Source organism: Phaethon aethereus (genome assembly GCF_964289735.1).
Source record: "Phaethon aethereus genome assembly, chromosome: 13".
NCBI lineage: Eukaryota > Metazoa > Chordata > Aves > Phaethontiformes > Phaethontidae > Phaethon > Phaethon aethereus.
In genome coordinates, this window is record NC_138589.1 from 8,743,115 (window position 1) to 8,757,570 (window position 14,456).

General features: G+C 39.8%; 1 protein-coding gene across 1 annotated transcript; it reads left to right on the forward strand.

Annotated features, from left to right (window-relative positions):
- Positions 1-1,442: 1,442 nt before the first annotated feature.
- DNAJA2 (DnaJ heat shock protein family (Hsp40) member A2) lies at positions 1,443-11,431 on the forward strand (the record flags this gene model as incomplete). Its single annotated transcript, XM_082005642.1, has 9 exons — positions 1,443-1,490; positions 3,494-3,553; positions 4,520-4,743; positions 6,131-6,211; positions 6,554-6,687; positions 8,401-8,597; positions 10,281-10,425; positions 10,599-10,726; positions 11,243-11,431. 9 exons carry the CDS (start codon positions 1,443-1,445, stop codon positions 11,429-11,431), a joined length of 1,206 nt encoding a protein of 401 aa, XP_081861768.1.
- Between the last annotated feature and the right edge of the window lie 3,025 nt (positions 11,432-14,456).

Consider the following 14,456-nt stretch of genomic DNA (forward strand, 5'->3'; position numbering starts at 1 on the left):
TGGTGCTTGAGGTTAGGCAGCAGGCTGGTACACCAGTGCCCCTTGTCCCTGAAACTTCAGCGACGTACTTCAGGAGCAAGGAGAAACCGCACCAGGCGGAGGCCTCCGGGGAAGCACTCACACAGGCACTGGAATTTCAGGCTTCGAAATGACGGGGGGGGGAAAGCTGAGGATTCTGTTTTCATGTGCAGTACTCCTCTCTGCTCAACCGTCGGGACGACAGCCGCCGCCTCACCACCCACAGCCCTCCTCTTCCCTCACAGCCTCTTCCCGCCTCCCGCGCGCGGCGGTTACAGCTGCAGCGCCTTCACCCCCCCACCCCCCTGAGACACGGGCGCCCCCTGCCGCGCCGCGCCGGAACTGGGTCAGGCGCCCGAAGTGGGCCGAGGAGGCGGGGCGGCACCGCCGAAGGGCGACGGGGGCGGGAGGGCTCCTCCCGCGTCGCGGCGTGGTGACGTTGGGCGTCTGCGCGTGACGTCGCGGCGGCTTTCGTCCTGCTCCCGGTCTCGCCCTCGCCGCCCCTCGGCCCGTTCCGGCCTGTGCCCGCCGTCCGCTGCCGCCATGGCGAACGTGGCCGACACGAAGCTCTACGACATTTTGGGGGTGCCGCCCGGGGCCTCCGACAACGAGCTCAAGAAGGTGCGGGGGAGGGGCGGCGGCCGGTGCCCGGGGAGACCGGGCAGCAGCGTTGTGGGGGAGGGGGTGGGCTGGCCGCCGGGCAGGGCCCCGCGGGGCGGCTGAGGCGGGGGGCGGGCGGTCCCGGGGCCGGCGGGAGGCAAGGGGAGCGGAGCCGAGGGAGGGCCGCGGGCGCATGGCCTGGCGGCGGCCTGCCTAGCCGCGCAGCTTAGGCCTGCGGGTGGGGAGGTGCGGCGCCGGGTGCAGGCACCCGGTGCCGCCTCAGCCCGCCGAGGTAGGCCGCGTCGCGGAGCCGCTGGGGCCTGGCTTGCGGGCGGGCGCCGAAGGAGCGGGGTAGGCCGCGGGCAGGGCCCGGCGGAGAGGGGGGAGGAGGGAACGGCGGGACCCGGCCGTGCGCCTCGTGTCCCCGGCCCGGCGCCGCCGGGACGCCACTCGTCTCGCCCCCGCAGCGCCGCGTCCCTCCCGCGCGGCAGAGCCGTATTCCAGCCAGCGGAGGGCTGCTTGGGTGTGCGAATCCTCGTGAAGGACCGGTAGGTTCTGGCTGGTGCCATTGTCTGCCCCACGTGTAGGCCTTGGTAAGGTTTCATTTTGCTCATAGATTTCATCCCTCCCAGGCCGAAAGCGACAAGGTAAGATAAACAAAGGAGCGAGGTGACAACGTGAAGCCAGGTCATCAGTATAACAATTCACTACGTCCATTCATTGTGGTGTGTAAACAATTTTTTTCTGAAAGGACCTGACGACCACTTACACGTGAGGGAGGATAATTAACTAGACAGTTTACTAGCAGTGACCTGCTTCCGCTGATGGGTGGTGCTGGTATTAACAACTGTGCGTTACCCATCATGCATGTGGTAGCCTCATTTGTGCAGGGATAGGCGATGGCAGTGTTGAAATAGTGTTAGAGGTGGAAAACATGCAGTGAGAAGATAGCACTGTATACCGAACACAATCAAGTAGAATATTTTTTTTCTTACTGAATTTTCTTAAAGGTATCAGTGTCCTGTAAGAATGGAAAAATAACAGCAGTTTTCCACTCAGATGACCTGCGCTGCTCAATATTAATTGCTATAATTTAGACTTGTAATGGAATGTAAAGCTTCCAACAGCCTGCAACAGCAAGAAGTTCATCTATATCTTATTGTCACTGAGAGGTCACATGCGTGCTTTATTCTGATATTTTAACCTTAGATTAAAGTGAAAACATACGTAATAGCTTAGTCAAAAGGGGCTGAGAGAACAGGCTGTAACACTGATCAGCTTAACTTTTATTGAAGTTATAATATGATGCCAGTGTAGATCTTGATTCTGGATCTGTTTCTGATCAAATAAATAGTGATAGCTTCCTTTTGAGCCATGAGTAGTAGTCTCAAGAATTGCTGTAAAGTGCAATGCTGTTATTAGCAAAGACATGAGTGGTGTCTCTTTTTAAAGATCACCATCCTTTTTTTCCTGATTAGATAATGTTATGTAGGCTTTCAGCTTAGTGTTCTGTTTTTTTCTTCTTTTTTTTTCATGGTTAGACTCTTTAAAATGTGTGGGGAAAATCCATTATTATTACAGAATATGTAGGTGTGGAAGGTTATGCTTTGTTACTGATGGGTAATTTGTCCTAGAAGAGGTATGATTTTTGTTCTTTATGTTTGCTGTAGTTTAAAATATTTGGCTTGTAATATTAGTGTTCTATTTTTGTTTCATTAGTTCCTTATCAAACTTTGTTTCTTGATTGCATGCAGAAGTATGGAGTATTTCAAGATAATCAGTAATAAGAAGTAACTGTGCAGATACAAAAAAGGAATCTTGTCCCAGTACAAAATGAAAAGTTGTGATCTCTGTAAAGCTTTGTGTGTAAAGCTCTCTTAACGTTGTAGTTCTAAAGAGCTAGTGCTCAGATTATTGCTAATTGAAACTCAGTTCTACGGAAGTAGAGCTTTTGAAAAATCCACTCGTAAGAACCAGTGTCTCAGTTGTTTGCAGTTGTATCACTGTACCTTTTTTTAATATGTATAATTAAATAAAAGACTGTGTACTGTGTAATTTATTAATATCTGTGCCCTGATTGTTAGTGGGGGTGTTGAGGTGGAGTGGGGGAAGAGTTGAGGTATTTACTGTCAAAAACTTAAATTATAGGAAAAGTCTCTGCCTGTCCTGTTACTTGCTTCAATCCTCTTAAAGTATAAGCAAAACAGGTGAAGTACTGCTATAGAAGAAGTGAAGGTCTTGAGAGTCAAGGTACTGGTCAAAAAAAAAGCATTTTGAAAAATCTCTTCTGGAGATTTGGCTGTACTTATTCCTCCTGCTGTTGTGGAGGGGTGAAGTTGAAGAAAAGCAATGATCTGTATATTTCTGCAGATGTAACTCATATACTTAGTTGAAAGTGAGATGAGTTCTTCCATTATTGATAGGTAAGGAAGAACAAAATTATTATTGTGAGGATTGACTGATAGGGTTGAATGAGAAGCTGAGGCAGCCATTTTGTTGTTAATGTATTGCTGTGATTGAGGTAAAAGACAAATGGGTTGAACTTAAATTGTCCTATTGTAGGTTTTGAGTGGGTTCTGTAGAGCATGTAATTTTAATTGAAGTCCAATGTGATTCCTCCTGTAAGTTAATGAAGATAAGCAGGAAAACTAGTTCTAGCTATTGTGTGTGCTATAGCTGTGTTTAAATCCAAGTGTAGTTAATTTATGCATATAGCAGTGTCAGAATTTTTTATATATCATCTCAATGTATGAGTGATTTCAAAACCCTCATTTTCTCACTTTATTAGGATTTTCTTTCTTCCTGAAGACACTAGTTTTGCAGAAAAGAACTAATTAATCAAAATCTAAACTAATTTTGTACCTCTTTCAACTAGGCATACAGAAAGCTGGCCAAGGAATACCATCCTGATAAGAATCCAAATGCAGGGGACAAAGTAAGACTCTTTTTACTGAGGTTTGCTGTTACAGTACCATCTAAGGGACCAAATACAGGTTTGGGGGCTTGCTGTTGGAACTTGTTCAAAAATAACTGTGAGAGGGAACCCTGTCTTCGTCTACTTCTTCCCAATCTCAAAATCTACCAGTATACTTTTTGGGAAAAAATGCAGCAGTTGGCTGAGTCAGATTGGTTGTGAAGACAATGCTGAGGGAAAAACTACCTCTCAGCTGCTGAGGTGATGTCAGGTGGCATTGGCATCTGCATTAAGTGTTTGAAAAAGATAGTCAGTTTTCCAGGTTTTTCCAACATGGAAAAATATATGTGTGGAGTTTCTTGAAACTGTTGCATGCTGTTTATGTAAGCATAAACCAGCTTACATAGGTGGGAAGGTTGAATTAGATTTGTTATGCTAATAGCAATTAAAAAGAAGTCAATTAAGTTGACTCAGCTGATTCTCTTTAACAGAACTGAAATTCTAATGGTTGCTCAGAGGTGAGCAGAGATGACTATGAAAAAATATTAACTTGTTTTGTGGACAAACGCATTAATACACGTTTTAGTAAGTTGTTCAATTGTTAGTGAATTTTAAGTGCCTAACGTATCTTGAAGTCTTTGCCATTGGTATTTAACTGGGGTTTTTTGCCTGTTGGCTACTGCAGTATTGTGTACTTGGGTGTTTTCTTTGGTTGGATTTTTTTTGTTTGTAAGACAACTGTCTTAAGCTAGGCATGGTAAAGAACAAAGTCAACAAAGTTTTGCAATAAAATGTCAGATTTTGTGATAGAAGGTAACACAATGAAGCCCAAGTCTGACTTCTAAGTCTTACATATTAGAATGAGGGTGGAAAACTGTTCTGTTGTGTACCTTCTTAATGGGGTGCTCATGCTGGCAAGACACAGTAGTAAAATGCTGCCTTGAAGTTCTAAATTATCATGTGCTGTTTTGACTCTTCCTCTTTTAGTTCAAAGAAATAAGCTTTGCCTATGAAGTATTGTCAAATCCAGAGAAACGTGAGTTATATGATAGATATGGAGAACAGGGCCTTCGAGAAGGTAGCGGTGGAAGCAGTGGAATGGACGATATTTTCTCCCATATCTTTGGTGGTGGATTGTTCAATTTCATGGGTGGTCAGAGTAGAAGTCGTAATGGTAGAAGAAGAGGAGAAGATATGATGCATCCACTCAAGTGAGTATCTTGATACTGCAATTTGTACTTTAAAGATTTCCTATCAGTACTTGACTCTGCTGGTTTATATTCTTGATATGCTTCTCAGTTGAGACATTCTGCAGTCTGCACCTACTTTCCAGACCTGGGTGTTGTGTATAGCCCAGAAGGCAGTCATCTTGAGTTACTTTTCATGATTGGTTAATCTTACAACTACCTAATACTTTGCTTTGCCTGGTTATTAGCCTGTATATACTTAGTTAGCATTATTTTCCTTGGTTTCGCTCCTTAATTATGTTTGGAAGTTCTAATCTGAAAAAGCATTCAACAACCAAGTATTACTCATTAGCTGGATTCTTAGGGAGGCCAGAGGTACTTGCATTCATAGAGTAATACCAGCTGGAATTAAAGTTGAACTGCATAAGTAATGAAGTATGTGTGGTGGGTTTGGTTTTGTGGGGTGGTTGGTTGTTTTTTTTTTTTTTTTAAAAAAGCCATGCTTGAATATCGTATCTAACTGTTTTATAGATTTCTGCTTGAAGTCATGACTGGCTTTTTGCCTGCTGAGCAGGCCCTTTCTAAGTTCTTAAGCTGTATCTTTCCTGTGGTTGGCAAACCATGCTTAGTAAAGTCTGTTTACTTTTACATGCTTGCTTAGTTTAGTAGCTAGTACTGCACACTATATTATTAATTAGCTTTGGTTTTGTTGTTATTTGTAAACACTGATGCCAGGCAACCTTTTCTCAGTATGTTGAGTTAAAATTTCTATCCATCAATAAACCGTTTAAGGAGAAACACTAAATGTGTTCATAAACTTCTATCAATATATGAAGGTTATTGGAATTTGATAATGTATTGAAGAGCTTCTAAAAAGAAAAAATCAAAACATGAGCAAATCTAAAGAATTAAGTGGCCTTCAGGACATGCTAACCCCTCCCCACTAAACTGTCTTGTGTGGAAAGCCCAATACAGTAGTAAGTATTCTGTATATATTCTTATGTATGCGTGCTATAAATACTGTCAGGACTGGTCTAGAGAAGTTTGTTTCTCCTCTGCCTGATAAAACTAAAAAAAAATCAACTATGGCTATATAATAAAACCTAAACTGCTAGATCAGCTTACTTCCTGCTGAGAAACACAAGCAATCCTATCTGGTTTCTTATGACTAAATTATGGCTTTTCTCTGAAACTATGCTCAGGATTACATGTGTATATTCATATGTATGGAATAGTTTTTAATGACTCCTTGTGAAAGCTAAAGTGGGGCTTGAAAAATCTTATTTTAATAGCAGATTTAGTCTTTTTATGAAGATCTTTTTTTCTTTAATTTGTCCTAGGCAAGTATTTTAATTACATGGGAAAAGTAAGTTGTTAAATGATAACCCAGGATAAATGCTTTATTTTGTAGAGTCTCTTTAGAAGATCTGTATAATGGAAAGACAACTAAACTACAACTTAGCAAGAATGTCCTTTGTAGTGCGTGTAATGGGTAAGTTTGCTTATATTTTTGAGTTCTCTCGTTGCTTTGTTGGCATATAGGGTAGTGAAGCACCTCCGATGTCAGATCTTTATCTGTATTTGACTTACTGGAGCCTGCTCTTAGACTAGAAAATTGTTGAACTTGAATGATACTGTTGATGGCACTGGAACTATTCAAGGGCTTTGTTTGGGGGGGAAGGGAGGAGAAGAGAACCTAATCATAACTGGCAGTGCGATTAGGCATGTTAACCTACTGATGTAGGTTGTTGTGTGGGATTTTTTGTTTGGTTTCGTTGTTGTTGTATGTTTCTGAAAAAATTAATTTTCATGCAACTGGTGCTTTCTATTCTAGGCAGGGAGGGAAGGCTGGAGCCGTTCAGAAATGTAATGCTTGCCGGGGTAGAGGTGTACGTATCATGATCAGACAGCTGGCTCCTGGAATGGTTCAGCAGATGCAGTCTGTATGCTCTGACTGCAATGGAGAAGGTAGGCCAAGCTATTGTACATTACTAAATGCATGTAGTTGAATTCAACCTCCTGGCTAAATGTCAGGAGGAACTTACCCAGGACAATTTTGCTCCCATCTAGTCAGTTAGGTCTCGGTCTGATGTCAACATGAAGAAATCATTTTACTGCGAACAGCAGCAAGATTTACAGTGTTTAATGTACTGAAAAGCAGCCGGGAAGCTTGAACAGTAGGGGTTGATAGTTTTTTTTTAAAAACACTTAGATGTGAATATTACTTACTGCTGTTACTCTTGTGTTAAAGTAAAAACCAAGATTTTGTTGTTTTAGGAGCTTTTTCTCTTTTTGCAGTCTCCTAATATCCAAGGTCAGGTTTAGGTTAAAAATGGAAACCTAAAGTTGGATTTTAACTTCTTCAAATTAAGAATATACCTTTTGCTGAATTGGTTGTGTTTGGGGGAACAAGTTCAGCACATGATTTGTACTTCATGTGATTCCTTTTCAGATCTTCTGCAGTTTGCAGAGAGTAACATCACCTTGTGGATGCTTTTACTGTTCACAATACTCAGAAATTAGAGAGTTGTATTTTGTGACTAGTCAAAACATTTCTTAAATGATAATGTCTTTGAACATCTTGTTTTCACAGTTTACATACCTAACCTACATATTTAGTAGTTTCAACTGTATCGTAAGGTTAAGCTTTGTTTCACAGAAAGGTGATTTAAGCTGGCAAGCTTAATGTCTTAAGCCAAGTGCATCTGCGTGTGGCACTTAGAGCAGCATTGGAAATAAGTGCTGACAATATATAGTGCATCTGGCCTAATATTTTGGTTACGCTGTACAAAGACAATAGCTTACTTGAACAAATAGAGATGAAGTAGAACAGAGAATTAGTTATTTTGCATAGTCATCCTTCAGTTTGCTGGAAAAAGTAATAGCCTTGCTAGAGGTGACGGACAATGTGAAAAAACTATTTGGTTTCGGAGTGTAAAAGTGAAATCCCTTATGTGTCCAAAAATGTTAGATCCTTTCTGTGGGGAAACCTGTATATTGCTCTTGCATAGAACTGTGACTTGACCAGCTATCTTGTCCCTCCATTTTGTATGCAAGACTCTCGAGTTCTACTGACTGCATTTACATAGTTCTTTATTGTGGTGGTATACTGCAAAATGTGGCTGTCAATGAACAGAACCCAGTAATCCTTTTTTCACTGTGTTAACAGAAGTGGAACTAAGCTTCTTAAATCCATTGAAATAGTTTGAAATTTGTATCCTGACTTTTAAGGGAAAGGAGACACTTCAGTTTGCTTTTTAGCTTCATCCTTTCTCTTGCAGCTGTCGTCCTCCAGCATAACAAGGAATGGAAAAGTAGGCTTTTTTTTTTTAAGAGTAGTAAGTTGAGTGGTAAGGATACTGGAGTCAAATTAAGACTTAAGGAACACTAGAAGCTGTAGACAAAGTCTTGTTTTGCCTTTCTCTAAAGCACTCACACTTTTCAAAATCCTTGATAAGAGAGCTTGGAAGGTTATGTGTGTCTTTGTATTCCTCTCTTCTTCCCCCTCTTCCAGCTAGGGTAAATTGATCCTGGCTTTCCTCTTGTTGCTTTATGAATTCCTCACATCTAAATCACTAGTTATGTTGCCTGTATTCTTTAGCCTACTTTTAAAATAGTTTTCCTTCAGAATAGGATGCAGTTCTGAGGAAGTCTCTGAACTCAAAACTTGTCTTTCTTTAGGTGAAGTAATTAATGAAAAAGACCGCTGTAAAAAATGTGAAGGGAAGAAGGTGATCAAAGAGGTAAAAATACTTGAAGTCCATGTAGACAAAGGCATGAAACATGGGCAAAGAATTACATTCAGTGGAGAAGCAGATCAGGCTCCAGGTGTGGAACCAGGTGATATTGTCCTCTTACTCCAAGAAAAGGAGAATGAGGTAATGCTTTTGAGTTTATATTTTAAATGCCTTTTATCCTAGTGTCTAATATTAAAGTGATATAGGTGGCTGTGCGTTTTAAAATAATTCATATAGTTGCAGCTCTGGGAGAGATGGTGAATCGCTTTTAATAGATTTATAGCAAGTAACATGGCTTTCATGGTGAGCCAGAAAAAACTTTGCAAATTTGTAGCCAGAGGACATGCAGATTCTGGTGCTTTCCTAATGCGAGTAAAAGGTAGCTTTCTGACGTAAGCTCTGACTGACTTTGATACAGTGGGCGCAGTGAAGAGCCATTCAGGATGTTACCTTCAATCCGCTTTGCTTGTGACACTAACAATGTTAGGTGTGCTTTTTTCAATGTCTTGTGACATGGCAGGGAACTCCTATTGAAACCCCCAGATGGTGCTTTCTATCTCTGCTAGTGTGGTTGTGGAAATACAACACAGAATACTGATGTTACTGATTCATTTAACAAAACAAACATTATTATTTTATGCTGGTTTGTTAAGGTTTATGCTTACTGTATTTTGGAGTATATACATTGCACTTTTGAATTAATACTGGAATTTATCTTTTTCGATGTTAAAACTCCCTTAAGGCAGAGTTTAGGTGACTGCTGCTTTTACTGAATGCTTTTGTTTAGAAAGGCTGGGTATTACTATGATGAAATAAGAAATAGTGTGTGTGTTATACTCTGGAAAAAATGTTGAATGGAATGGTGATGGTGGGGGAAGTTCTGTTGTGACACAAAGAATAGTGTTGGGTACAATTTTAAATTCCAGCTACATATTAAGGATATAATGTTGGTTTTCTAAAATTAGGTACTTTGTAAGCTTTTCAAAGCTGTGTCAAGAACTGCTAATTTGTCAGTCAGTTTTGCATAGCTCTTCTCATGTTCTTCTGTAATACTGGTTGAAATGTGGCATTGCCATTGATTTTGGCTATGATAAAGGAGAAACAGTCTGTAAACCTACAGAACAGTCAAATGTGCATGACTATCAAATTCCAGGTGGTGGATGCAACTTCTGTCTTCTAATGAACTACATCTAGTTTTACAGTATTAACAAATCTGAAAAATACTGTACCTTCTCTCCTATTGAGTAGAATTAGACTGACTGTGAGTGTTCTTAAAATTTCCCTTGATGTGGGAGTCATGGTTCTGCTGGTGGATAAAACTTACATTGATTAAGAATCATGAGTGGTATGGCTTAAAGATCACTTATGACAGCTGTGGACTAGTTGATCAAAGCTCTGCTGTTGATAGTCATCATGCATATCTGCTTCAGCTACCTAATTAAATGTTGAGAAACAAAGATGTGTGTTTTGTACTTCAGTGCAGGGGCAGTAGTGTTAAACTGTCGTAAGTTTTGTTTATAGGTTGCTTGTGTGAAAGATCCTGGGGGCAAGAGAGCATGGCTGCTATACAGGCCTTCTTGTTTAATTTGAACTTATATAGTAGTATATAGTGTGGTTTGCCTTATCTTACATGACACTTTTATCAGGCACAGACTTTCCAAGCATGTTAAGCTATTTGAATTAAGAGAATCAAGCTAACTTTGTACAAAGGCTGTTGCTCTGACATAGAACTTTAAGACTAAATAATAACAAATGCTAAATAATGAATCTTGTGAAGATATGATTATAGGACTAGAAAATATACCTCTTGGTTTTGTTTTTCAGGTGTTCCAGCGGGATGGGAATGACTTGCATATGACGCACAAGATTGGACTTGTTGAAGCACTGTGTGGATTTCAGTTCACATTTAAGCACCTTGATGGACGTCAAATTGTGGTTAAATATCCTCCTGGAAAAGTAATTGAACCAGGTAAGCTTGGCCTGATACAGACTTCTTTGACTATGCTTTTGTGATTCTTGAACACTTAATCCCATGCTTGTTGTCCTGTTAACTGAACCTAGGCTAGAGAAATGAGGAGAACTGTATAGAGAAAGATTTGTTCTGATGTAGCACTCTCCAGTTTACTACTTTTTTAATTACAGGTTGTGTTCGTGTAGTCAGAGGTGAAGGAATGCCACAGTATCGCAATCCTTTTGAGAAGGGGGATCTTTACATTAAATTTGACGTTCAGTTTCCTGAAAATAACTGGATTAGCCCAGAAAAGCTTTCAGTAAGTAGTTTTGTCAAACATAAATGTGGTGGTCTTACTTGACAGTATGTGCAACGTGTGTGTGTTGTACTTCCATGTGCTTGCTTTCAGTCATTAAATTTAGATGCAAGTACAATTGTTCTTTTAATGTTGTTTATGGGCAACATGTAACTTGCAAATAGTTTGGAATATGAATTTATGGAGCGTGTATTTCAGAGCTGTGCAGATGTTGGGCAGACAAAAGCAGGAGGAAGAATATTCCTGCTGCTGTGTGATAAGTTTTCAGAGCGCAACTGTACTTAGTGATTGCACTTTTAGTTGATGATACGTGGAGCTGTTGGTTTTCTTTCAGTAGTGTTTTCCAGCTGATACAAATACTGTGGATACTTTTAAATGAGGATGTACTTCAGGGTTTACTTTATCTTAGACTTCTAAACCAAACGTGCTCTGAGAGAGTGTCTTGAAGTTGTGGGAGACTGGTCACTTTATTTAGCAATTGCACATGCAGTACTGAATACAATTCTCTTTTTGGGGCAGGAACTTGAAGATCTTCTGCCAGCTAGACCAGAATTTCCCAATGTAATTGGTGATGCAGAAGAGGTAGATCTTCAGGAATTTGATACCACTCGTGGTTCAGGTGGTGGCCAGAGACGTGAAGCTTACAACGATAGTTCTGATGAAGAAAGCAGCCATCATGGACCTGGGGTACAGTGTGCCCACCAGTAAACGTTTGTCTAAAAAGTTGCACAAGGATTTTCTTTCAAATTTTGCCTGACTTGTTTTCAACAATCCAGCTGGATTGTGTAAGTAATCCAGATGAACCAATGGACATCTATTGCTGTATGTGTAACTTTTAAATTGGTCTATAGTATCTACAGAGTGTAATTTAAACTAACCACAAGCTTACATCTTCATTTTGACTGTGTAGCAGAATAAAGCACTTGAAAGGAAAGACGAGACTCCTTTTCACATGGGTTTTAAGTTTGTCCTGGTATCTGTGCTTGATTTTTACCAGTTTTGTGTAGATTTTAAGTTTCATATTTTAAATTCAAATTCTACATTGTAAAGTTTGTGTACAATTTGTCCTGAGGCTTGGTATTTGGCTGCACCTGCATAAGCTGCTACAAGTAGAATAAAGAATTTCATAGCCTGTATCTATCATCTAGATGCATGGTAAATGGGCTTTGCACATAATGGGTTTAGAGCTGACTGGGAACAATGGAAGACTAAATTAGAAGTGGTTGTAAGTTTTTTCTACCATCTTGTGAACGGTTTCTGAAATTAAATAAAAGCAGTTGGTGTATAATATATTTCTTTTGCCTTGTAACTCTTACTTTTCCAGTGGCTTTAACTATTCTGTGTATGAAGAGACTATGTAGATGGTAGACATTTTATAAACACAGGGAGGCTGAAGCTGCTTTAAGACTAGGTTGCAGTTAAATAACAATTGTGTGCCACATAAAAGTCTCTTCTTGAAGTGTGGTATGACTAAATGGGCATGAGGAAGGCTGCAGCCATGTCCTCTTTGTATGATGAAAACACAAGGCTATCGAGTTCAATCAGAAAATAACAAAACCTTTTAAATGGAGATGATTAAATCCCAAAATAATGGCATCTTTCTCTTGGCCTTTGAATGCAATTCAAAGCCTGATTCAGCCTGACTTCCTAGAGACATGTTTCCAGCTTTAAAAAAAATCATTGTAAAAATAAGCGTTATGCCTGGCAACTTGTAGTTGCATTAACACAATTTGTAAAGCAATGGAGAGTATTGTACTTGCCAAAATTTTTGATCTGGAAACATACTACATGTAGATGGTTTTGTTACTTTTCCAGTAGATTGTACTTTCTGTTTTAATTAAGACATTAAGTCCTCCAGTTTCAGTTCTGTTCCTTTTTATATGCTTTTAATTGGTAAACATACCACAGCAAAGCAAAAATGTGACCTTAAATAATTATCAGGTACAGTTAGTTCTCTAAGCATTTTGTTACAGTGTTAAGGAGCTGTGCATGAACTTTGGTTGTAAGCTGCATCTCTATAGTGGGGTTTGTCTCCCTGTTGAAGTGAGGAAGTTGAAAGATGCCTCTACTTTTCTTTACAAATGTGAAGTGTGACTTGTTTAATTATTGCTCAAATAGTTGCTGGCACTTTGCCAATGAGGTTGGAGCAACAAACTGCAAGGGTTTCCATGTGCTTGGGTAGGCACTGGTGGTTGAGTGTTGCTGAACATCCTTGTTACAGACAAAACTGAAGCAAGAACACTGTTTGACCTGTATTTCAGTATTGACTTATCATGCTGTGGCATTCTCACCTAGTGCATCTTTTGCTTTTCATTTATTAAAATTTGAGGTTGCTTTTCATGAAGCCATGGTTTCATACTGATCCTTTTTCCTCATCTGTTTCTCCAAGAAGTCAGTTATCTTAACCTGTAATGCTTACACAATTAAAATGCCTGTCTTCTATTTTTAAATAGTAGCTTTAGGATTTACCTCCTTGGAAGACAATAGGCACTCTAAACTTTTTATCTCCTTGCTTTCAAATTGCTTTTTTGAGGGGGATAGAAAAAGGGATTCACAGTAACTTTTTGGATAGCATGCTGAAGTGAAGGAGAAGTTGATCACTGCAGGTAGTGTTAGTCTAGTTCTGTTATGGTCCTGAGCTTGCATTAACTTGCAGCATCTTTCAATGAGTGGTGACTTCTTCAGAGTTGCCCTTATATGCATTTCCTGTTCTACTATGAGGATATCCCTTTACATAGTTGTAGTATAGAAAAACTTCACAGTCTACACTGTCTTGGTTTCAATATTTAAGTTGCAAGTAATATACAACTACAGCTAATGTTATTATATAGAATTATAATTAATTATATATTATTATAATTATTATCTATTATCAAAAGCTGATGCCACATTGATGTCATGCTTTTATCAACTTAAGGGAAAATGGATGTTAATTCAGGTTAAACTACTGAGTTATAGAACTACTTGTGAATGTTCTGTAAACAGAAAAAACTGTTCTCTCTGGATGAGATGTTTATTACTGTATTTTCTGGTGAGAGCACAGTTTTAATCTAGGTTTGGTAATGTTTTAACTTCATGTTCTTTACCAGTTTTGTCTTGCCTGCTTTGGAAAGCTTTCTTTTTTTTTTTTCTTATTTGAAACTTGTGACCTATGTATCCTGAAGTAAAGCAAGGGTGGAAGCAGAACAGAAGAAATACTAATCTGGATTTCATTCTTAAACTAATGTTAATACCATCCTTTACCACAGTGAAAACACTAATTGAAATCACCAACAGCAGTGTAAAAGCCCAGTCCATCCTCAACAAGTTCTGAAAATAACAGAGCACCTACAGCAGAGCAACTGCTGGACTGGCATCTTTACCTGGGAAGATGTTAAAAGCCTTTTCTATAAGTTACTCAAAAGTACAGAAGTACTAGGAAAAATTGAGTTGACACCACACAATACAGTGTCTGCATTAGTGCCTGTCATACATAGTACTGTCATGTCACAGCACAAGACTGGAAGTAAGTTTTATTCCTGTGTGAGATTCATATATGCCACCATAGAACTAAAGTTACATGCCTTAAAATGCTATTCAAGAATTTAGAAACTTGAGCTTCATCTTAATTTCAGAATTTCAAAGAGATTGATAGCAGGTAGACAAAACTTGAGTAGTAAATCAACACTACGTTCTGCTTGTGGCATGCATGGAAGAATGCCATTAAAGAGCTCTAGGCTTATGAATAGTTACA